Below are 24,015 nucleotides of genomic sequence, written 5' to 3' on the forward strand. Positions count from 1 at the left end.
TTCAAAGGATGGGAGAGCTTTGCTATCCAAAGTGTTTTTACCAAACAAAAAACAAAAAAACCCTCAATAGTTTTGGCTTCTCATTTAGACAATGAGCTTCATGGATGAATTTCGTGGCTTGGATAAAGACATAGAAGGCTCTCCAAAACGATGGAAAAAAGTGGTGGAGTCAGAATGTCCCGAGAAAGAGAAGTTTCCACAAGAATGGAAGACCAAAAGTTCCCTCCAGAAACTGATTATGATGAGAGCCTTGAGGCCAGATCGGATGACATATGCTGTCAGGTTGGATTATGTATACAAACTGTTAGACTGCATTAGGAGCAGATCTGTGGGCTGTGCTTGATTTCGAGCAAATGCAAGACATGATGAAATGCTGTGCTGTGGAGAGAATGTCTTTCTTTATAGCTCAGAAATGCTATTTTCCCCCTGAGGCATTATTATCTGCAACTCCTCATTGCAGGAACTTTGTTGAGGAGAAACTTGGAAGCAAATTCGCGGAGGGACGTAAAACTGACTTTGCGAAATTGTTTCAAGAGAGCGGGCCTGCTTTGCCAATAATTTTCATCTTATCTCCCGGAGTTGACCCACTGAAAGATGTGGAATCTTTAGGTAAGGCTGCTTATTTTCATTTGTTAAGTGGACATCTTTATTACTGCGTGAGAACTTGGGACCACTGGCTCTGTTACAACAGCACCTCTGAAAAGCAAACTTTCGTAACAGCGTAGGAACATAGGAAGTTGCCTTGTACTGAGTCCGACTGCTGAGTCCATCTAGCTCAGCATTGTCCAGGGTTTCAAGCAGGGACTCTTTCCCAGCCTTATCTAGAGACGGCAGGTACCAAACTGAGACTTTCTGCAATTACTGCACCACTAGCTATGTGCCACTACTGCTGCCCCACGACTCCTGTGGTGGTTTTATGGAGTGGGGGGTACATTTACTGGGACAGAGCCATGGCCAGTCCCAGCTCTCTGGGATCTCGAATTCCCACTCGTCCATGAAGCTCACTGGGTGACCTGGGACCAAGCACCATCTCTTAGTCTAATCTACCTCACAGGGTTGCTGTGAGGACAAAATGGTGAGGAGAACCATGTTGCGCCACCAGGCATGCCGCTTGCTCCTGCCGTTTTTGGAGCCGGCACCGCACAATTTATGTAAACAGGTTCCTCAGTGTGTGCACATTCTATGCTCACATTGCCACAGAATATTGAGAGGGCTCAGCCCCCTCCTTGAAAATTTGGGGGACCCTTGACCCCCCAATGGCACCCAGCCCGCACCTTGAAAATTAGGGGGGGCCACAGCCGATGACACCCCGTGCACCATCCTAAGCTTCTTGGAAGATAAAGGTGGCATATCAATGTAATTGATAAATAAAATAAATAATAATATTTGGGGGGGACTGCTTTGCAATAACCTGTGTGTTGTTAGGCGAAATTGCATGCAGACATTATGTAAGGGCACATGAAGACTTAAAAAAAAAATGTTGCCAGCCAGGGTTGGGAATGTGAAGAACTGAATATTGGAGAAATGAGAAAAATTGAAATGGTCAGATTCTCTCATCTCGATGGAAAGCTGATTTGGGTGTGAAGTGTCAGATTCAGACTGGAAGGGGGTCTGGAGGGGAGCATCTTTCAAGAAGCTGTCAGCATCAATAAGGGCAGGCATCGGCAAACTCGGCCCTCCAGATGTTTTGGGACTACAACTCCCATCATCCCTATCTAACAGAACCAGTAGTCAGGGATGATGGGAGTTGTAGTCCCAAAACATCTGGAGGGCCGAGTTTGCCTATGCCTGAATAAGGCTGACAGCATTGCTCCTATGTAATGAAATTTTGAGACCTGATCTTTTTTTTAAGCACAATTCTAAAACAGCAGCATAGTTCTGAAAAACAAAACAAATACCCCTCTGGGTGTCAAGGTATTGCAGCAGAAATTGATAATAATTCTTCTGGCAGCCAGCATGAAGATATCCTGTGGCTGGAAGGCATCCTAAGAGCTCTCTCGGCAAAGCGGGCAGCCTTGCCTCTGTCACCCGACACTGGCTGAGTCATAGCAGATTAGCGAAAGGGCTGGTAGAACATGCTGCATTTGAAGCTACATTTATATCTTTTAGAAATGCTGGTGCTAATGGTCACAGGCCACGATCTGCTCATGACTCGTTCTGGAAGGATGCAATAGCATAGCAGAGATTTGTACTGGCATAAACCTGATGTCTTGTCAGTGCTGGTTTGCACTTTCAAAGGTGCACAAGTTATGTCTTTATGCCAATTACCTACAGAATGCAAATACTGTATTTGTTATGAGGTAGTGTTTATGGTTCATATTTTAACATTTATTTGTCTGTTTGTTTGTTTTTTAAAAGCACATTAAAATATTTGATGTTGGCACTAAATTTGCTTTTCTATACCTATAATGCAGTTTTGTACAGGCAGGATACCTTCCTTGATTTTAGTTCTGCATAATTTAGGCACTTACCTTAGTGTACCAGCAGCCACAATGGGGCTTACTTCTAAGGAGGCGTGTATAGGATTGCAATGTTAGATAGACGTATAAGTGTGGCCTTGTACGTTAACACCATTTATTTCCAGGGTTTGCATTGTGCACAGAGTGATCTTGTATCCATAGGAGCATGCCCTCACTTCAGTCTGTTGGAGAAGGCAACACCATAGCTGCCAAGTCTTCCGTATTCCCCGGGAAACCCCCGTTTTTCTAGCTGTTCTCAGCTGAAAAAACAGATTTTTTTTGTTTTGCCCCGGTTTATTCTGGCACGGCGGCCATTTTGGAACTGGGCGGAGCATGCTCAGAAGCCACTTTTGATGCAGCTCTGCCCAGTTCCAAAATGGCTGCAGTGCGACTTCTGGCACGGCGTCCATTTTGGAACTGGGCAAAGCAGCATCAAAAGTCACTTCTGAGCATGCTCCGCCCAGTTCCAAAATGGCGGCAGCGCTACTTCCGGTCTGCTACTTCCGGTCCGGCCCCTACCACAGGAACTTGGTAGGTATGGGCAACACATATGTAATTTTTGAAATCCTTATGGAGCCTAAGGAGTTGCCTTATACTAAGGCAGGCCATTGGTCTGTTGAAGTATTATCTACTTCAGAGATTTTTGGGCTCCAGCCACCATGACCAATGATCAAGCATAATGGGGAGTTGTATTCCAATAATCTCTGAAGGGCATCATGAGGTTTACTCAGGCCGCAACACTCTATGGTCTCAGGCAAAAGGGCCTTTCCCAGCCTGAGAGGAACCAGGGACTGAACATCGGACCTTTTTGCATGTAAATCACTGAACTATGGACCCTGCTCTTTCTCAAAGTGATACCTTTCTCAAAGTGATGCCCATTGTTCAGTCCGGACACTGAGGTCCAACTCTGAGGGCCTTCTGGCGGTTCCCTCACTGCGAGAAGTGAGGTTACAGGGAACCAGATAGAGGGCCTTCTCGGTAGTGGTGGAACGCCCTCCCATCAGATGTCAAGGAAATAAACAACTATCTGACTTTTAGAAGACATCTGAAGGCAGCCATCAGTTCAGGGAAGTTTTTAATGGTTGATGTTTTGTTGTGTTTTTTAATATTTTGTTGGGAGCCACCCAGTCAGATGGGTGGAATAATAATAATAATAATAATAATAATAATAATAATAATAATAATAATGCATCTTGTATAATCTTGTCATCATGTTACTATGTCCAGCAACAAGCAAAAGGCTGAGCCTACTGACGTTTAAAGTTAGAAATTTGAAAATTGTGGCGTTAATATAGAAGAAGCGAGAGAGAATGCAGGATACAATCTTGTCATCATGTTACTATGTCCAGCAACAAGCAAAAGGCTGAGTCTTCTGACGTTTAAAGTTAGAAATTTGAAAATTGTGGCGTTACTATAGAAGAAGCGAGAGAGAATGCAGGATACAATCTGCCACCGATTGAACTCGATAGGAAACACTGGGTTGTGGGGAGCATGGATTGCAACAGAACTGTGTGTGCACGCGCTCACACAGAGCATCTTAGAATAAGGGGTGGGGGTTTAGTTAAATTCTTCTCTGTGCAACATAATTTTTTTTTTCAAAAAGCACATGCTCTCTACCATTTCCTGGAGCTGTATTGTTCTGTTTAGGGAGCAAGCTTGGCTTTACCATTGATTCGGGGAAGCTTCACAACGTGTCTCTGGGTCAAGGGCAGGAGGCCATAGCTGAGATGGCTCTGGAAAAGGCATCGAAAGAAGGCCATTGGGTTATCCTCCAAGTAAGTCTAATCCCTTCATTGCTCCGATTTTGCAATATAGTGCTGTCCGTTGATTTAAAAATAATGTATGCACAGCTCAGATTGTAGCAGCTTCCTCTTAAGGCTCTTCTCCAAACAAGGGCGCATGGGTGGGGAGGGAACACATCACTTAACCTTTAGGTGTGTATATTTGCATAGTATATTTGCGTAGCAGCTATTAAATTACGAGCAACTGCTTTGTATGGCAGGGAAGGTTATCGAGATACTTTCTCTAACATTCCCTATCTGATTTACTAATGTATTATCTTCTTTATTTATATACTCTTTTAGTTAATACGGTATATGTGTAGAAGAATGTATTGTTGCTCTTTATAATCAGATGAATAGATACGAACAGAGAAGATTGCGGTCATTATTGAGCTAAATAGATGAATTTGAAGTGTTGTGCTGGGCTGGGTTTCTTTCTCTTTTTTTAAGCACCCTCAAAATATTGTGCTTCGACAAACTGCTTTGTTTTGCTCGTTATCAGTAAAATGTTTCATATTTCAAATCAATAGCTCACGGGGAAGCCTCTTTTCTTCTTCCCTGTAGAATATTCATCTTGTTGCAAAGTGGCTTGACACATTAGAGGAATTACTGGAGAAGTACAGTGAAGGAAGTCACTCAGCCTATCGTGTTTATATGAGTGTTGAACCTGCCCCCACCCCTAAAGAGCATGTAATTCCACAGGGAATCTTGGAAAACTCTATTAAAATAACCAATGAACCACCAACCGGGATGCTGGCTAATCTTCACGCTGCGTTGGATAATTTTGACCAGGCAAGTAAAAATATCACTTGAATGGATCAGCCACAAAAATTTGATTATTAAACATATTATTTTGAAACCACATGATTGTTGAAGAGAGCTGGTGCAGATTATAAAATGGAGTATACCCTTACTCTCCTCAATAGGGTTGGAAAACCTAGATTGACAAATTTATTTACAAAAATAGTTCTCTGGCAAAAATGTATGCATGTCCCTACTGTGTGCGGCTAAGTACTGCCATTGGTCTATCTAAGCTGCTTTTGAAAAATTATTCTCTGCAAATGGCAGGGTGGGCTATACAAATTGTGCAATGTTTCTTAAATTACTGGTACTATGTTGCTGAGACTGTAGCACCAGCTTGACATAATTTATTTGAATTCACAGTAGAGACCTTGACTGAGAATATCTGACCATGAAAACTATATGAAGAAATAAAACTTGCGCTGCTTTTGTGTGTGTGTGTGTGTGGTTCTTTTTCTTTTGGCATTAAAATATCAAAGTATAGACAAGCCAAACAATGCAACGCACACTTGATTCACCACCAGCAGCTAACTGGCATTTCCTTCGACGTGTTAGATCAGGATAGCTGACCTATAGATTTTGTTATAACTGTACCAATTGCTGAATTTATTTTTCTGAAATGGCTATTCTTCTTCTTCTTCTTCTTCTTCTTCTTCTTCTTCTTCTTCTTCTTCTTCTTCTTCTTCTTCTTTTTAAGGGTTTTCAGGTTTGAAGAGATTTCCTTGGATATATTTTGTGCTCCCATGTTAACATTTAAGTAGGCTTTTTTGGGAAAGAATGAAATAGTTGCTGTGTGTGGGTGAGAGAGAGAAAATGCCACGATCTATAAACTAAAAGAGCAAATATTCTGTCCCTGATTTCTGTCAGTTAAGTCATTCAGGTCCGTTCTTTCAGCTGTCAGAAATGTGTGGTCTATGCTCTGACACAGTGTCTCTTTCAGAAGAGGCGGGGAGGAAGAAACATTTGTCTGCTTTCTTTTGTACAGAACATTCTTGATCAGTGTACTCGTGAGCAGGAATTTAAGGCGATTCTGTTTCCACTCTGCTACTTTCATGCCTGTGTGGCTGAGCGGCGGAAATTCGGACCTCGGGGCTGGAACAGGAAATACCCTTTCAACAACGGGGACCTAACCATTTCGGTCAATGTTCTGTACAATTACCTAGAAGGGAACTCACAGGTAGGATGGCATTTAATCAAACCCACTTAAGGATCATCCCTTTGGTTAACTCGCTGTGCTTGAATTCTCTTGTGCTCAGGTGGTTCTTGCCTATGTTGCAATGTGGTTTTTATGGACAATTGGCACATCGTATGCCTTCCGTGAGGGTGGCAAACAGAATGCTGGCAGTTTCATGACACACTGTTCTGAATCTGGTGACTGAGACAGATTTGGTCTTCGCTGAGGAAGGCACTAACTCAAGTCTGCTTTCTGCCTTCGCAGTTTTTTGTGTGTGTGCCTGCTTGATTCCTTGCTTTCACATCTTGAGTATGTTTAAAGAAAAGGAGAGGAAAAACCCCACCTTATTGGTTCTCAGGTACCCTGGGAAGATCTACGTTACTTGTTTGGAGAGATTATGTATGGCGGTCATATTACAGACGATTGGGATAGGCGGCTGTGCTGTACTTACCTGGAAGAATATATGCAACCCTATCAGGTAATACGAGCTTTAGCAATTGCACAATGCGTTTCCTGAGTTAGAGCTCCCCCTACTGGAAGCAGATGCTTCCCCCCCAAAAAAAGTATGTATATTCTTTGCTAATCACTGCATTGATCAAAGAATATTTTCCTCCGTGTCCTTATTTATGATGTTAGACAAACATGGGTGATAATGTGCAAATTCCTCGCAGTATCTGACACTCAAAACAAATTTTACACCGGCACTGAAAGCAAAGTTGCTTTGTAATGTTTGTTTACCATACACTTATTTTTCTGTGTAGTGAAAGAATGGCTTTTCCTGCAGTAGCATAGCATTCACCTATATATTGTAGCACTCAAACTTAACATCTGGAATAACCCTGTATTTTAGAGTGGTCATTTTATGAGCTGTCCATTAATTAAACATTGGTCGTCGTCCCCGATAATATCTCAGGACATGAAACAGAGAAGCCTAGGTCTTCCCTGTTCGCATAATTCCAAACTGCAATGATCAGCTGATTGCTCAGTTGTGATCACAGAGACATAATTACATTATTATATGGAGGCAAGCATATAAAGGGATATTGTCATTATTAATTATCAACTCAACTGATCAGTTCTTAGGTTTAGCTTTGCTGGAGACTAGTAATCAAAGCATCACAGTTCTGAACCTCAAAAATGGAATCACTTTGTGCTTTTGCACCAAGGTCTAGGAGTCGGGTTTCTCTTCAAATTAGTGCACTCTTTCTTTTTTTTAAAACCTACCTTATGATGGGGTGATTCATTTCTGTACTGTAGTTTCTTTTGCTTTCAAGCACAGACTTTGATTTAAATTCTGGAGAAACATTGCCACCCACTCCACAACCTCAGATAAGGTGACAGGTAATTTTATTGTGCAAGATGCCTTACATTTTTTCATGGTAGAAAAAGTCCTGAAATCTTGCAAAGTCAGAGGCAGTTATCAATATTTGATAATATTGAATCAATATCTTCTGTTTCGTTATTCTAATCTAGAACAATTTTATGTTCTAATTGCATTTCTCGGCCTCGTAGCCCTAAGGTTCCGATCCAATGTACTGTCTACAGGGCAGTGCTGGGGAAAAGAAAATGTATAAATTGGATCATTTATTTATTATACAATGATGTGGGAAATATTCATTCTTAGCCCCTTGTTTTTGTTTCTGTCATAAAAAAAAAAGAAAGAATACCTGTGAAGAAAGCAAACTATGTCCTATCCACAATATATGTGCAGTCTCACATCACTTCATATAGTCATGGTTTCTCCCAAAGAATCCTGGGAACCGTAGTTTGTGGAGGTCGCTGGGAGTTATTAAGATGTCCCTATTGGAGCTGAGGCTCCAATACTTTGGCCACCTCATGAGAAGAGAAGACTCCCTGGAAAAGACCCTGATGTTGGGAAAGATTGAGGGCACTAGGAGAAGGGGACGGCAGAGGATGAGATGGTTGGACAGTGTTCTCGAAGCTACGAACATGAGTTTGACCAAACTGCGGGAGGCAGTGGAAGACAGGAGTGCCTGGCGTGCTATGGTCAATTCCCACCCCACCCCCACAGTTCACAGAGTTCCCTGGAAAGAGGACTTGATTGTTAAATCACTCTGAGAATTATGCCCTGCAAGTGTCAGAGAGAGAGAGTAGAGAGCCCAATATTGCCTATTCTGCTTATGCAATAGTAATTCCTCTTTCTCTTTTCCCACTTGCAGCCCCCCCAGGTTCCCCTCAAATGTGCTGCAAGGGGAGGAAACATAGAGGAAATCCCACTGACTGCGTGGAAGACCACTCATGCAACACTGGCTTCCACTCAAAATTATTCCTAAAAGGATTACTTTTTCTAAAAACACCAAATGGTGTACCGTGAAAAATATTGCAACCCCTTTTTCTCTTTTCTGTGACTCTGATTCAAATAACCACACACTTCTCTTGGTTGGGGCTGGAGGTGGGGGGAGATGGCCAGGTGCCTTCATCTTGGATGTTGTGCCTAATTAGAGTGCACACATTGCCAAAAATGAAGGATTGCATCACCGAAAGGGACAAAATTTGCACGTGCCAATTTATATTTCAAATAGACACTTTCAAATAGAGGGCAAGCAGGACACCTGGACACCCTATGTCTGTTTGGGTTCTCAAGGCAAGCTTAGCACTGTTGCCACTTTCCACTCCAGCATCACTAGAACTCTGGATTCAGCCACCAATAAGCTGTTTTCCCCAGGGGGAAAAGCAGCAGGACAAGAGGAAGTGTGGTTCAGCCTTAAGTGAGGGGACTTCATAAAATCCAAAAGCTATGCCCCCGACTCCCCACAAATCATGGTCCACCCATAGGTTTCTAAAAGCAATAGTTAAGGGGACTGTCACAATAAGTAAGTATACAACGCCCTAACCCACACTGTCGGGGACTGTCTGGATGAGGAGAAGTGGTGGGAGGTTCCTCTAGGTTTCCTCTAGGGAAATCTCAGAAAAGGAAGGCTCTGAGCCAGGGATGTGGTGGTGGGACACGGAAGACATGTCAGAGGATGGAGGCAGCAGGAGAATGGTTGGAGGCTGAACAAGCAACAGGCTTGCATGAGAGAGAGGAAGAGGCAGAAAGCACTGCAAACATAGGATAGGCAGCTGAGGAGGAGGTGTGGTGGATGGCGGAGGCTGCAACGAGTTCAGAGGAGGCTGCCAGTCCTACTGTATCCAGCTCACCTCCTCCCTTCTCTTCAAGGGCACAGAGGGCTTTGCATTTAACAAAGCAGAGAGTGCAGGGGGCCCCTCCCCAAAGGAGTTTAAGATTGCTGGGGAAACAGCTGGATGGGGAGGAGACTTAGAGGCGCAGATGGTCAGTTCTGGCAGCTGCTTTACAGTATCTCTGTTTGTGTTCTGTTTCCTTGAATAAAGAGTAAACGTTACTGCTCACCTACTGATGTGCAGCTGAACCGGTTCTGACATAACCCTCTGTCCCCACTCTACCCCCATTTCCTGTTATCTGGGCGTCAAATGGGCTCATCCATACTTCCTTTTGTGCCATGTTTCAAGGCACAGGTCCACACTTTAAAGCTCTTTGTCTGAATACCCCCCTTTTTTTTTTGCCTCTGGTGCTTCTCTGGCACAAAACCTGAACTGCCATTTGTTCCAATTCAGCATTAAAGAGCTGGTTTTCCTGGGAAGAGCAGCGGACCTATGCTTAGAAAGTGTGGTGCAAAAGGTAAGTGTGGACGACCCCTAGGTTGCTCTGCAGCTGATTGGGGATTAAAACTGGAAGAGGACAAGTTGCCACCTTCCATGATGATATTGCATTTCTTGCTTTGAACTGTGTCATTTGTGCTGCTCCTGCAACAGATCCCCCCCTCTCTCTTGGCAGAGCAAACAACTTTCAGTATTGGTATCGACTCGCGCCAAGCATACCTTGCGGAGGTCAGGAATGCCTAATTAGCATGCCTGGCAGGATTAAGCCCCCCATTTGAAAGCCACCAAAATTATTCTCATCCCACACAAACCTGATGCTGTCTCATTTTTCAAGATTTCAGGTTGTTTCCATTTGAAATGCTGAACCACAGAAAGGAAGGTTAGAGAAAATTATCTTTGAGCAACGAACCCCACATTATTTTGAGGTTCCAACATTTCCCGTTATCATTATACTTCTTGTTATCATTGCTGCTGCTGCTGTTGCCCACATTGCTGCATTATTTTGGCAGGTTGATAATTATTTTACAACTGTGGGGTCTCTGCCGTAATTTAACATCCCACAGCAGCGTTTTCAAAAGCATCAAATAGCATTGTGAAGTCAATACAACCCGGCATAAATAAATAAATATACTCCCACATGCCTGTTGTTTTTAAACTTGAGCTTGTGCTAAATATTTGCTTAGTGGATTCTGAGATGCAGCTGAAGCAGAGCTCATGAACCTACGGCAGTGCATTAAACAATTGTCATACTGTTCCATAAAAGACCTTGTTTGGCTCACGGCAAGCCATTTGAAACAGAAGTCATTATTATGAAACAGCAATTCTATTCTATTTTATGGGAGCAGATTGATTTGTCAAATAGACAATGCATGTATTTTGGTAATAGTCTAAAAAGAAGAAATCTTGCCTGTTTTATTTTAAAAATCCTTATGCCATTACACGCTTTCATTTCAATAAAAGATGGCATTTTCTAAAATGCTCCTGTAAATTGCTTCATTTAGTAAAATTGCCACGTGGAATAATAATGTTACACCAGAGAGCGACACTTTGTAATTTGGAAGAAATAACATTTTTCTTTTTCGTTTTTTCTTTGCTTTTGGAGGGAACCCCCCCCCCAATCTCTTTAGTTCTAAATGAAATTTTCCTTTCTGTTATTTGCTAACAGGAGACTAACCTGTGTTTCAGCAAAATGCACTGGAATGTCAGCACCTGTGAGATATAAAAGAGCTAATTAAAATATCGAGCAAATGAGATCAGTATTCAACGATCTTCTAAAATGTTATAAAAGTCTTGTCATTCTCAGCAATGACTCCATAAACAGAACAATTTGATTTATACCTAGGCAAGCTCCTTATACTTGATAGCAGGGCATGATTAATGTGTGTTTGGGCTTTTTTTTTTTTTTTTTTGATAGTTTGATCGGAAACTGGCCCTTGCTCCTGGCTTTGTAGTGCCTTCGAACCTGGATTACCAAGGTTACCACAAATATATTGATGAAATGCTTCCCCCCGAAAGCCCAGTCCATTATGGCCTCCATCCCAACGCAGAGATCGAATTCTTGACAGTGACTTCAGACAACCTGTTCCATTCTCTGCTTGAGCTACAATCCCAAGACTCCATCACTGGGGAAGGAGCATCACAGACCGTGGAAGAAAAGGTGAGGTTTTTAAGCAGCAGCAACCACCCACCCCTGGGGGAAAAAAACCAAGACAGATATATAAAAATGCCTGGGGAGGGGATGATATGAGGGCCGGGAAGGTGGGGTGGAAGGAGAGAGCTGCTGCTCACAATCATATCACAAAATAGGCCTTGAGCAAGTTAGATTTTTGCAGCAGTGGCCCTTGTGATAATAATTCATCGCGATGCCATTGCAGCAAAAGCATGGATCTTCCCAGCACAACCAGTGTTGTGCGAAAGCTCACAGCACCTCCACAAGCTCATTGCAGGCTCTTGCCTCTCCCCTCTCCCCTGCCTGCTTTGGAGACTACCCCTACAGCAGAATTCTGCCACTGAAGTGAATGGGGACCCATAAATTACACACACACACACACGCTCCCCAAATTTTTTGCATTTTAAGCCCTAAAAAATCTTAAAGAGACCAGCTTCTGTTTATGGCCCGCCTACTTGAAATAGAGGACAGGTTATTGTTCTGTATAATTATAGTATTGATTTGTAAAAAAAAACAACCCACCCAGTTTCCTTTTAAAAAAGACAATTGGTGGGATAAGTTAGTTATGACTTAAGTCCCATCAATTGAAATTGATAGGACCTATTTAATTCAATTAATGTAGTCTGGATCCAGCCCCCACAAATATTAGTTTGGTCTCAAGAGCCATTCACAGAGTTATGCAATGTGGAATAACAACTAGCTGGCCATAGCTCCAAATGCTTTCTGAACATTTTTGCAACTATTCTTCAGTCACCTTCTTGTGTATCGTAAGCAATGCATCCCTGGGAACATTCTGGCAAAGCACTCTCCCAGACAGAAAGAGTTCCTCCCATTTCTCTTTAGCTCATCCATTCTTTAGAGTCTTGGGGTTTTTGATGTATGTCGGTCACGACTGGACCTAATGGTCAGGGGTCCCTTTACCTTTTATAGCACATTCTTACGCATGTTTGCTCAGAAATAAGATGCAATGGGAGGAGATCACAACAGCTTTCCAGAGCCATAGCTATGGGGGTGGGGGGTGGAGAGAGGCTGGCTGGGTGTCTTACCCTGGGCGGCTCGCAGTCTGTGTGTGTGTGTGTGTGTGTGTGTGTGTGTGTGTGTGTGTGCAAATGGGGGGGGAGTGTGTGCCAAGCTGGCTGAAATAAAGCCTAGTTTTGCCCTTTTGCTCCACCCCGATTTCTTCAGCTCTTTGCAGCAGCTGAACTAGAACTGGGCTTGGTGGCACACAGTCCACATCGTGGAGCTCATGGTTAAGTTCTCACTTTCTTGGAATAATAGAATTGTACAGTTAGGAGGTACCCCGAGAGTCATCTAGTCCAACCCTCTACAATGCAAGAATCTCAACAAAAGCATCCATGATAGACGGCCCTGCGTCTTCTGCTTAAAAGCGTCTGTTGAAGGAGTCTGTTTCACTGTCAAACAGCTCTTGCTCTCATAAAGTTCTTCCTGATGTTTAGTAGAAATCTTTCTTGTAACTTGAAGCCATTGGTTTGGGTCCTACCTTCCAGAGCAGGAGAAAACAAGCTTGCTCCATCTTCCATGTGACAGCCCTTTAGGTATTTGCAGATGGCTATCATATCTCCTCTCAGTCTCCTCTTTTCCATGCTAAACATACCCAGCTCCTCGTAAGGCTTGGTTTCCAGACCCTTGATCATCTGTGGGCTCCCAAGTAGGCCCTTTACATACACAAAGAGCGGACCGGAGTGAAGACTACCCCTTTTTGGTCTGCTCTCCTGGCTCCGCCTCCACCCGTCACGATTGGTTCATTCTGAACTGAGGTTTGGCAGAAACCTCAAGGGCTGTGACATGGGGAGAGGTGGACCAGGAGTGTTCTGCCAGGAGGATCGGAGGATGGGGAGAGCAGTCATTCCAGACCCTTGATCATCTTGGTCGTCCTCTTCATACATTCCAGCTTGTCAATATCCTTAACTACAAGCTGTAGCCAAAGTTTGTCTTTTGGCTTCAGATGATGTTTATTGATGAGAAAGCTCAACCTTGAGCCTGGATTTGGGTGGCCACTAAGCCCAAACCTTTGTTTCACTGCCATATTTAGCTGAGCTACAGTGAGGGGGGAAAGTATTTGATCCCCTGCTAAATTTGCCAATTTGCCCTCTGATGAAGAAATGACCAGTCCATAATTTTAATGTTAGGTTTATTGTAGCTGTGAGAGACAGAATAACAGCAGGAAACCGCCCCCCCCCCCCAGAAACCCAGAAGACAAAAGTCAGGGATTGATGTGCATTATAATGAGTGAAATAAGTATTTGATCCGCTATCAACCAGCCAGATGTCAGGCTACCTGGTACCTTCACTGTATGTAATGAGCTGGGAGTAGAAGCACCTGCTGTAAGTGAGAGGTCTTACCTGTAATCCCCGGGTCGTTACAGTACCTGTACAAAAGACACCTGTCGACAGAAGCGATCAAACCAGCAGATTCCAAAGTAGCCATCATGACCAAGACTAAAGAGCTGTCCAAGGATGTCAGGGACAAGATTGTAGACCTGCACAAGGCTGGACAGGGCTACAAGACTATTGCCAAACAGCTTGGTGAGAAGGTGACAACAGTTGGTGCAATAGTTCGCAAATGGAAGAAACAGAAAATAACTGCCAACCTTCCTCGGTCTGGGGCTCCATGCAAGATCTCATCTCGTGGAGTTGCAATGATCATGAGAATGGTGATGAAGCAGCCCAAAACTTGTCAATGATCTCAGGGCAGCTGGGATCATAGTCACCATGAAAACAGTTGGTAACACACTACGCCGTGAAGGACTGAGATCTTGCAGAGCCTGCAAGACCCCCTTGCTCAAGACAGCACATGTACAGGCCTGCTGCAGTTTGCCAATGCACATCTGAATGACCCAGAGGAGAACTGGGTGAAAGTGTTGTGGTCAGATGAGACCAAAATCGAGCTCTTTGGCATCAACTTAACTCGCTGTGTTTGGAGGAGGAGTAATGCTGCCTACGACCTCAAGAACACCATCCCCATGTGGGGGAACATATTATGCTTTGGATGTGTTTTTCTGCTAAGGGGACAGGACACCTTCACCGCATTGAAGGGATGATGGACGGGACCATGTATCGTCAAATCTTGGGTGAGCACCTCCTTCCCTCAGCCAGGGCATTGAAAATGGGTCGAAAATGGGTTGCATGACAGTGACCCAAAACACACGGCCAAGGCAACAAAGGAGTGGCTGAAGAAGAAGCACATTAAGGTCCTGGAGTGGCCTAGCCAGTCTCCAGGGCTATAATCCCATTGAAAATATGTGAAGGGAGCTGAAGGTTCGAGTAGCTACACATCAGCCTCAAAATCTTACTGACTTGGAGAGGGTCTGCAAAGAAGAGTGGGACAAAATACCTCCTGAGATGTGTGCAAACCTGGTGGCCACCTACAAGCAACGTCTGACCTCTGTAATCGCCAACAAGGGTTTTGCCACCAAGTACTAAGTCATCTTTTGCAAAGGGATCAAATACTTATTTCACTCATTATAACACACATCAATCTCTGACTTTTGTCTTCTGGGTTTCTGGGGTTTTTCCTGTTGTTGTTCTGTCTCTCACAGCTACAATAAACCTACCATTAAAATTATGGACAGGTCATTTCTTCATCAGACGGCAAAACGGGCAAATTTAGCAGAGGATCAAATACTTTTCTCCCTCACTGTATATTATTATGAAAAATGTGTATATTGCAAATGTGTATATTGACTGCATACAAAAATATGTTTATTAGGAGAAATTCACACTAAAACACTAATGAGTTTTCATGCTGATTTTTAAAAAATCGCACTTCAGTTTTTCTGTGGAAATGTGGAGAACTGAATTTAAGACTGAGAAGCTGAGAAACTGAGAGAAAATGAAACTGACAGATTCATCTATCCCGGCTTGCAGGTAAAGGCCATATTAGATGACATACAAGAGAAGCTTCCGGAAGGATATAACATGTCTGACCTTACCTCAAAAACAGCTGAACGTTCTCCATATATCCTGGTTTGCTTTCAAGAATGTGAACGGATGAATATACTCTTACATGAGATAAGACGTTCCCTTAAAGAACTTGATCTTGGTCTTAAGGTGTGTGTACTTTGCTTTATTGTTTTGTTAGAACTCTAGATATAAATAAAATGGATGTGTTAGGAACAGTGGATGAAAACACTGAAAACAAATTGTCTCTCCCTGGGATTAGTGGCATCCGTTCCATCATTTAGTTTGTCTCCGTCATGACACAATTGGAGCAATTTTATTATTATGGCTATGACAATTGGAGCAATTTTATTATTATGGCTATGATAGATTCCAACGTTATAGAGAAAGGTTACCAGCTGCTATCATTTTTGGGTTCCCTCCAAAAGAAAGCAAAGGTGATTTCCATCCAAATGAGGATTTGAAATTCAATTTTCTAGTAGGCTTGGATGATATAGAGGCCGTAGGTCTCTTTCAAAGTCATTGGAAGACAGAAAATCCCAGCAAAGTGAATTAAGTTCCGTATTTTTGGCAGCTGGTAAACCTGAAGGAATCTGCATGTTCTATTGGGGATATGGCATATAGCTACTGTACTTAGTACAGTTATCTCTTTGAACCCAGAGCCTGGTCTTCATGTTGCAATAATGACCCAGGAAATGGTGATAGCTTGGTCATTAGACATGAGCCTCTTAATCTCAGGGTCGTGGGTTCGAGCCCCACATTGGGTAAAAAGATTCCTGCATTTCAGTGGGTAGACTAGATCACTCTTATGGTCCCTTCCAGCGCTACAATTTTATGATTCTATGACTCCAGTGAAGCAAACACCACCTGCCAAGGATTGAACAAGGCAAAGTTCAGCAACGTAACAATGTGGTAATTTAACTATATGGCCTTCCCCCCACCCCCACCATTCTGATCCATCTTTGATCTATGCAGTTTAACAGACAAGCCTTTGTCAGAAAAGGCAATGTCATTGAGGCACAAGGCCCTGGAAGACTTGTGGAACTTGGGGGGGGGGCAAACTCAGGGCCGGCTCTAAGGCAAGGCTGGGTGGCGCAATGCGCCAGGGCGCCAGGAGGGGTGCCGCGCTGCTGTGCCCGTGGCAGCCGCGCTGCACCCGCCAGACAGCTGCGCTGGGAAACAGGGGGGGGGCCTCCGGAGGGATCTTTGCACCACGGCGCCAGGGGGCCAGATACGCTTAAGACGGCCCTGGGCAAACCCACTCTCTCACCCTAAGCACCACAGAGTGCTAGCAGCATGGCAGCCTTAAACAAGCGGCACTCAAAAGCAGAATGACACAAAAAACATTAAAAGCTTTAACAGAAGCTAAAAGCCAAGCTTGGGGGGGGGGGGAGAGACAGGGATCAGGGCATCAGGCTGCTGAGGGGACCCTGTTCTTGTGGGTTCAAGGGGCTGCAGGAGGAAGGAGAAAATGGGTTTTTTTATTTTAAAAAATCCCTCTTCTCTCCCCCTACCCAGTGGCTAAAGTAATATATAAATGCTGTGGATATAATTCAGTTCCCTTCCACAAGTTTCTTACCTGCTTGTGTACATGGAACAAAGCTTGCAGGAATTTCTGCTGCTGACTCTCATCATCATCATCATCATCATCATCAAAAGCCTTCCCACAAGTAAAAAGCTTGGTTTCTGAAACAGGTAACCTATGTACCATGCATTTTGTTGTTGCCTAGGTGGTTGTTAAATTTGGAGCATTCAAATGGCCAACAGTGCAAGCTCATTATTATAAACTAGTAGAATCATAGAATCATAGAGTTGGAAGAGACCACAAGGGCCATCCAGTCCAACCCCCTGCCAAGCAGGAAACACCATCAAAGCATTCTTGACATATGGCTGTCAAGCCTCTGCTTAAAGACCTCCAAAGAAGGAGACTCCACCACACTTCTTGGCAGCAAATTCCACTGTCGAACAGCTCTTAGTATCATGAAGCCTGTTAAATTAACGGATGCTAGAACATATGTGGTTCACCCCTGCCACAAAAAGCAGCATATAAACTTTAAAAAAGCCTTTTCCCTCTCCCCTCCCAGTGCGCCTCCAACCACCTGGGGATCATGTGACTCCTGCTGGAGAAAGGGTGGCTGTGGCAATTGTCTATTATAATAATTATAATTATTAGTATTAGTATTATTACCACCCACCTTTTCCCATGACAGGACTCAAGGCAACTTACAGGTAAAAACAAGAACCTCTAAAAACATAGGGGAAATCATTATAAAACAATTAAACATTGATAGAATTAAAACTACATGTATAAAGTCTATACAATAATCACAGTAAAAACAAAACAGCACCAGCCCTTTAATTAAAAGCAGTAAGTTCCTGTTGGAACAAGGAAGTCAAAGGACAGCAAGGAGGGAGCCAGTCAGGCTTTTCTGGGGAGGGATTTCCAAAGTCTGGCAGCAGCCACCAAAAAGGCCCTCTCCCATGTCCCTAGCAAGCATGTCTGTGAGGGTGGGTAGGACCAAGAGAAGATGAGTCATCCTTCCTACAGCCCCCTCTGTCTACTAAAAAGCTGCTATGGTGAGTTGAGAACTCTCTGGAGCAGTGTAGAAGTCATGCCAGGGGATGCCAAAGGGTTAGTCATTAGATAAGTCATAAGATGATATGTTAATGCTTTTAAAAAGGAGATAAGTGAAAATCCCCTTCCTTCATCAAAGGGGAGTTTTCCACGGGATCTCAGTCTGCTTCTGTGAACAGAAGTCATCCATTTACGGAGAGCACTCTGCATTCCAGCCCATAGCTTGTTGTGCATAATTTTCTTCAAATATTCACAATTATATTTAAGAAAAGCGGAAGAGACAGTAAGCACCGCTTCTGTTTGCATGATCGTTTCACCTCTTTTTAATAAATAACTCACCCCAATTTTAAGAGCCAAGATATTCTTTACATTTGACAATTCAGCTACCATGTGTGTTTTTACTGTAGGGGGGGAAGAAAGCCCTCTATCATTTATCATGTCATCTTATCACAGTCTCTTTGTGCGACGCAAATAGCACACTAATGTTTTCTTTTGTTAAGGGTGAGTTGGCAATCTCTGCTGAGATGGAGCAACTACAGACAGCTCTTTTTTTGGATAATCTTCCTGACACTTGGATGAAACTGGCTTATCCATCAACCTACAGCCTAGCTCAGTGGTGAGTCTCATTCCAACAGATCAGGGTAGATTCTTTGTTCACTGGGGGGGGGGGGGGGCTTGGAAAAAAAATTGCTCATAAATACTGTAGTGATGCATAGTAGTGTCGCACCCATCCTTTTAAAAAAGACTACAGTCTTACCTTACATATACCATCATATATTTAGGGACGCAGGTGGCGCTGTGGTCTAAACCACTGAGCCTCTTGGGCTTGCCGATCAGAAGGTCAGTGGTTCAAATCTCCACAACGGCGTGAGCTCCTGTTGTTCTGTCCCAGCTCCTGCCAACTTAGCAGTTTGAAAGCACACCAGTGCAAGTAGATAAATAGGTACCGCTGAGGCAGGAAGGTAAACGGCATTTCTGTGTGCTCTGGTTTCTGTCACGGTGTTCCATTGTGCCAGAAGCAGTTGAGTCCTGCTGGCCACATGACCCGGAAAGCTGTCTGTGTACAAACGCCGGCTCCCTCAGCAGGAGCTGGGACAGAGCAACGGAAGCTCACCCCGTCGCAGGGATTCAAATTGCCGACCTTCCGATCGGCAAGCCCAAGTGTGGTTTAGACCACAGTGCCACCATATACAAGTTTATCTCGAGAGGTACAATAGGTATGGTGGAGTCAGAAGAGCGGTGAGTGAGAGTGCTAAAGTATCAACTTACTTGTACACTGCTTAGAGACTATTGTCATTAAGTGGCATACAAGTAGTTGAAGTAAATGTTGAAAAAATATTGGGGAGCCGACTGATCCACGAGAATACCTGGTCCGCAGCTGATTATCATTACAACGCCAAACATGCACACCACACTCCATCCTTATCCAGGCCCTTGATATAATCCAATGATACATTGAGACTAGGGCCCACATAATACAAACAGAGGTTTTCCTTAGGCCTCAGGTTCACTCATCATGGCTCAAATTATTATGCAGGGAAAGATACTCATTACTTATTGACATTACTTAGTTCTCAAACATAATCTGTTTCGGAAGATCGCTCAACTTCTGAAACTTTCAAAAACTGAGGCACAAAGGGCTGGCTGCAAGTTCAATTGGAAAAATTGAAAAACATACAGCGGAAGCTGTTCAACTTCCAAGGCGCATTCAAAAATGGAAGCAATTACTTACGGGTTTTCGGCATTCGAAAACTGAAATGTTCAGCTTCTGAGACGCTCGAAAACCGAGATACCACTGTATATTGTTTTAGAGACCCACTGAAAACTTATTATTATTTCAGCAAGCCTGTCTAGTCATATAATTTAATTATAGGTGGTGGTTTTTTAAGTTCGATTTGTTTTGTGTTTTATTGATAATGGGCAGAGTTCATCCAAGTCCTAATAGGAGTAAACCCACTGAAATTAATGAATCTAAGTTAGTCGTGTCCATTGATTTCAATGGGTCCACGCTGAGTAGGAATAGCATTGAACACCACTCAATGATTCTGTGTGCACCAAATATCATAGTTTTCTCATTAAGTGATCTATAATTTTTTTCTCTAAATTAATAAAGGTCGGGGGAACCTCCTCAGACTTTAGCCAAATCATGCTCCCCTATTGTATTGTTCTAGTAGTATGAGAGGAGACACAACTTTGTCATAAGGAAATGCTTCAAAACAGACTTGCGCAAACACCGCCCCCCCCTCTCACACACACAGTATTTCAAGCATGGGTGCTCATTTATTGCAACTAAACCTACACCCAGTTGTCCTGGGTTTGGGCCTTTGGTGATTCATAGACAATCACAAAAGAACAGGAATGCTGCCAACTCTAAAGGAGGGTTCTCTGTCTGCACGATCCAGAATACGGCATCAGTACCAAACTGAACTTCGGGGCTGAAATGCTGAAGCTGCCGATTCTCCCTTGCAGACAGACATGTCTTCCATATAGGTACATGCCGGTGCTTATTTAATACACAACCATAAAGCATTATGCTTCACTGGCAATCTGTTATCTCCCCACCCGCCCCGTCCAATCTGCTTTATTATATTTCCCACCACATAGGAAATCTCTGGCATTTAATCAATATTTCAAAGAGGGTTGGACCAGCAAGAAGCAGGGGAATCTGGATAAATTCATATGTTGAGCTTCGTACGGACAGCAAATGCATCACAACGATAGGCCGTAAGAATCATTGCAGTCGTTGAGTAGCAACTGACCTACCGATCCGGCACGATGAATTGTTAGCTGGAGCAAGTTTTCCAGTAACCAACTGTAGTGCGTTCTCTCTCAATCTCCTGACATAAAGCAATGTTTCCAGGTTTAATGAGAGGCTGCACAAAATGCATGTCCTGCAGATGTCTGCAAGGACTAGCAGGCCTTGGGGAATGAGAATATAGCCACAAGTCCTGCCTTTTTAGCATGTGTTTATTGGAAAACAGGATACCAGTAAGCAATGCAAGAGCATCCTGGGAACATTTCCACACCTGATTCGCCTCTGAAGCTCATTATAGCCCTTCACATTGCTCAGTGGTCTCTGTTTTAACTAACCCAGCTGTGGTCTGATCCGAGAGATGGCATTCATTTCCCCCCAGGGAAGTCTTATGATACTGAATGGTCATCCACTTAGATGATTCCCCCTTGGGGGAAGCAACCTGTCGAAAAGATAGCGACTTAGTTAAGTAGCATTAAGCTTCACGAGGGGGGGGGGAAATACAGGAGGGATTTGATTCTTGGTTCTGCGAAGCTACCAGAGACTGAATTCAGGGAACCTGCAGGAATCCAGAAAAAATGTTCTTTAAAATAGAGGGTGGAGTGAGACAAGCCTACTTTTTAGAGGATGGAATTTCAGTAGGCTAAGATGGTCTGGGGAAACAATCCACTGGGAATATCTCTTGAGCTGGCCCCAGTCAAATGAGTGGGCTGTGCACAACACAACAAAAATTCCTCAGTTGACTCATTCCTTGACTTTTTTATTTGTATTATACTTAGCTACAGGAAGAACCTCCTGCCTGTCAATGGAGTGGCCACTTGTGCTTCACCAAATAAGAGGCCAAAGGAGGTTTTGCATGAGAATTGCATGTGCTAATTTATATGTGTGGATGCAAATTGAGAAATAATCGCTGCAATTTATTTCACCAATAGTTGGCAAGGCTACAGCCAGGTGACCTCTGTGCACCTGTTTACTTTGCAGTCCTAGTTCTGACTGCTGATGGGCACGATCCAGGCCCCTGCCCCTCTCCCTTCTCATGGCTCATTGTCTTTAAACCAGACTTGGACCAACCTTCAACCTTAGAAGCCCAGCCTAAGGTGTGGCTCTTTAGTAGGGTGCCATCTCAGCCATGTGGAAGGATGACATCCATAGCAGAACCATTAGCGTAAACTGGGAGAATGAAAAATAGATACCTAATAGTGCTACTGTTTTGGTTTTTTAATTTTCTTGTTGTTATTATCTGTATTTTTAGATACTTTATATTATCTTAATTCTATTAGTGTTTAATTTTTAATGGCCATGCTTTTTCTCTTTTGTCTGTAAGTGGCCTTGAGTCCTGGTCTGGAAAGAAGGCAAGATAAATATAGATAGAACAAATAACAATAATAATATGAGAGCTAATAATATTCAGTGCAATATTGACTAATGGTTAGAGAGAGAAAAATAGGAAACTGGGTGAGAAGAAGGAGTAGAGGGCTTATTTTCAGGTGGGGTTCAATCACATACCAGCAAATTCAGCTTGCACACCAAAGCTTTCCCCTTGCAGTTAGGAAAGTGATGGGGACAATGCACTCGACAATGTAGGATAACATTTGCTTGATGAAATGTTGTCTAACCTTCTCGCAAGAATTCTGGTGCACTATGAAAGACCCCCACAAAACACCATTCCCTTATACTTTGAAAATGACACTTCTGCCTGTGTAAAATAGGTTATCTAAGCATTTGCTTAGCAATGGCGCGCAAACCATTTGCGAATGCTTTCGGTGTAGGCAGGTATTCTCAGACAGAGCAAGTAATCTGCAGAAAAGTATTGGCTTGTGGGGGGGGGAAGCACGGGTCATAGACGGAATACTGATAATGTGCAAGGCACATTATCTCTCAGTAAAAAATGACAAATATTGAAGTTAAATAGGAAGGATAGTTGAAGTGGAGAAAAGTGGCATAAAATGTGTGTTTTAGGTAAATCAGTTTTCAGAAATACCATGCACAGGTTAATCCTTTATAAATATGTTCAAGGAATATATTAGACACCAGGTCCACCTACGCCAAATGGATGTGTCTCAGAGGCAGGATAAGTGAGGAAACTCTCTGGTATTTGATGTGGTTCTGCTCTATAATTCACACATAGAGCAGATGGGTAGTGATTTTTTTTTTTACTCATCGCCCCAAAGAAACATATATTGGCAAATCTTATTAGGCACATGTTTTGCAGAAAACAGAAACCTCTGAAGGAGTGATATTTTGAATTTGAGTAAAATGAAGGGCACATTTGGCTTATTTGCTATAATACCACCTTTAGGAAATTATACCTCTAAGAATGAAAAACATGTGCCCGTCAATTTTTAAAATATGCCCAAGTAATCTCAGCATCAAAGTCTTTGCGCTCTAGTATTGATAAATTAGGAATCCTGCAACTTAAATTATGGCTAAAAGATGTTTCTAGCCACCCAAAAAAGGGGGGAGCTAGAAACATCTTTTAGAAAATAAATAAATAAATGGGGGAGGGAGAGTTGTAGAGCTCAACAGTTGCAAGAATGCAAAAGAGATGTTGTTTTGAGCTGTGCAGAAATGTGGCTGAGCATTTTCTGAGCACCTTTGACTTTTTTTGATTGAGGAGTGGTTTTTTTGATTGCACATTGTAGGGGGGTTGGACCAGATGACCCTTGGGATCCCTTCCAACTCTAAAATTCTATGATTCTGTGAGTCTTTACTTCATTTCCCAATTGCCTAAATGTTGCGCTTTTAAAGTAAAAGCAGAGTCCGAGGTACGCCTGTTCCTGTTGCAGCACAGCATCTCCATCACTTGCCGTCATTGTCAAGCATTTTGACCAAATTTTGGGGGGTGGGGAGTATGTTAAGCTGGGGTGCAAATGTCAGATACTTTGATCTTCACTATCTGCAGCATCAATTGTCCTGGACAAGACAGGCCATATCTCTGGTTCTGCCTCTAGCTTATGAAACAATATACAGTATGCTACAATGGGATGGAGGGGACATTGGTGTGGAGTTGACCCTCCCTCTCTTCCCTTTCCCTGGGAAGCCATTCCACAGGTAGATGGAGCTAATACGAATCACTCCCCCTTTACTGACTTTAGAACAGGGAGTAGGAACCATCAGATTTTCCATCTAAGAACCCCTGCTATGGGTATCAAGTGTGTGGTACAAATGTTTTAGGGCTTGCTGTTCGGAAGGTTGACAGTTCGAATCCCTGCGACGGGGTGAGCTCCCGTTGTTCGGTCCCA

The 24,015-nt window shown here is 43.3% G+C and overlaps 2 protein-coding genes across 2 annotated transcripts in view; one reads left to right on the plus strand and one right to left on the minus strand.

The window, feature by feature from the left end:
• The window catches only part of LOC118083835 (dynein axonemal heavy chain 11-like), a 240,858-nt gene that overhangs the window by 211,983 nt on the left and 4,860 nt on the right, over positions 1–24,015 (plus strand). Inside the window, exons 71-79 of the mRNA XM_060272909.1 lie at positions 89–282; positions 461–609; positions 4,107–4,234; positions 4,805–5,032; positions 6,027–6,218; positions 6,574–6,693; positions 11,272–11,514; positions 15,414–15,596; positions 18,522–18,637. Coding sequence (XP_060128892.1) covers positions 89–282; positions 461–609; positions 4,107–4,234; positions 4,805–5,032; positions 6,027–6,218; positions 6,574–6,693; positions 11,272–11,514; positions 15,414–15,596; positions 18,522–18,637 — 1,553 coding nt within the window. The remainder of the gene's footprint in view (positions 1–88; positions 283–460; positions 610–4,106; positions 4,235–4,804; positions 5,033–6,026; positions 6,219–6,573; positions 6,694–11,271; positions 11,515–15,413; positions 15,597–18,521; positions 18,638–24,015) is intronic.
• Positions 1–24,015, minus strand: part of MAP3K20 (mitogen-activated protein kinase kinase kinase 20) — a 342,609-nt gene that overhangs the window by 176,726 nt on the left and 141,868 nt on the right. The window lies entirely within an intron of this gene.

Source organism: Zootoca vivipara, chromosome 1 (assembly GCF_963506605.1).
Source record: "Zootoca vivipara chromosome 1, rZooViv1.1, whole genome shotgun sequence".
Taxonomy (NCBI): Eukaryota; Metazoa; Chordata; class Lepidosauria; order Squamata; family Lacertidae; genus Zootoca; species Zootoca vivipara.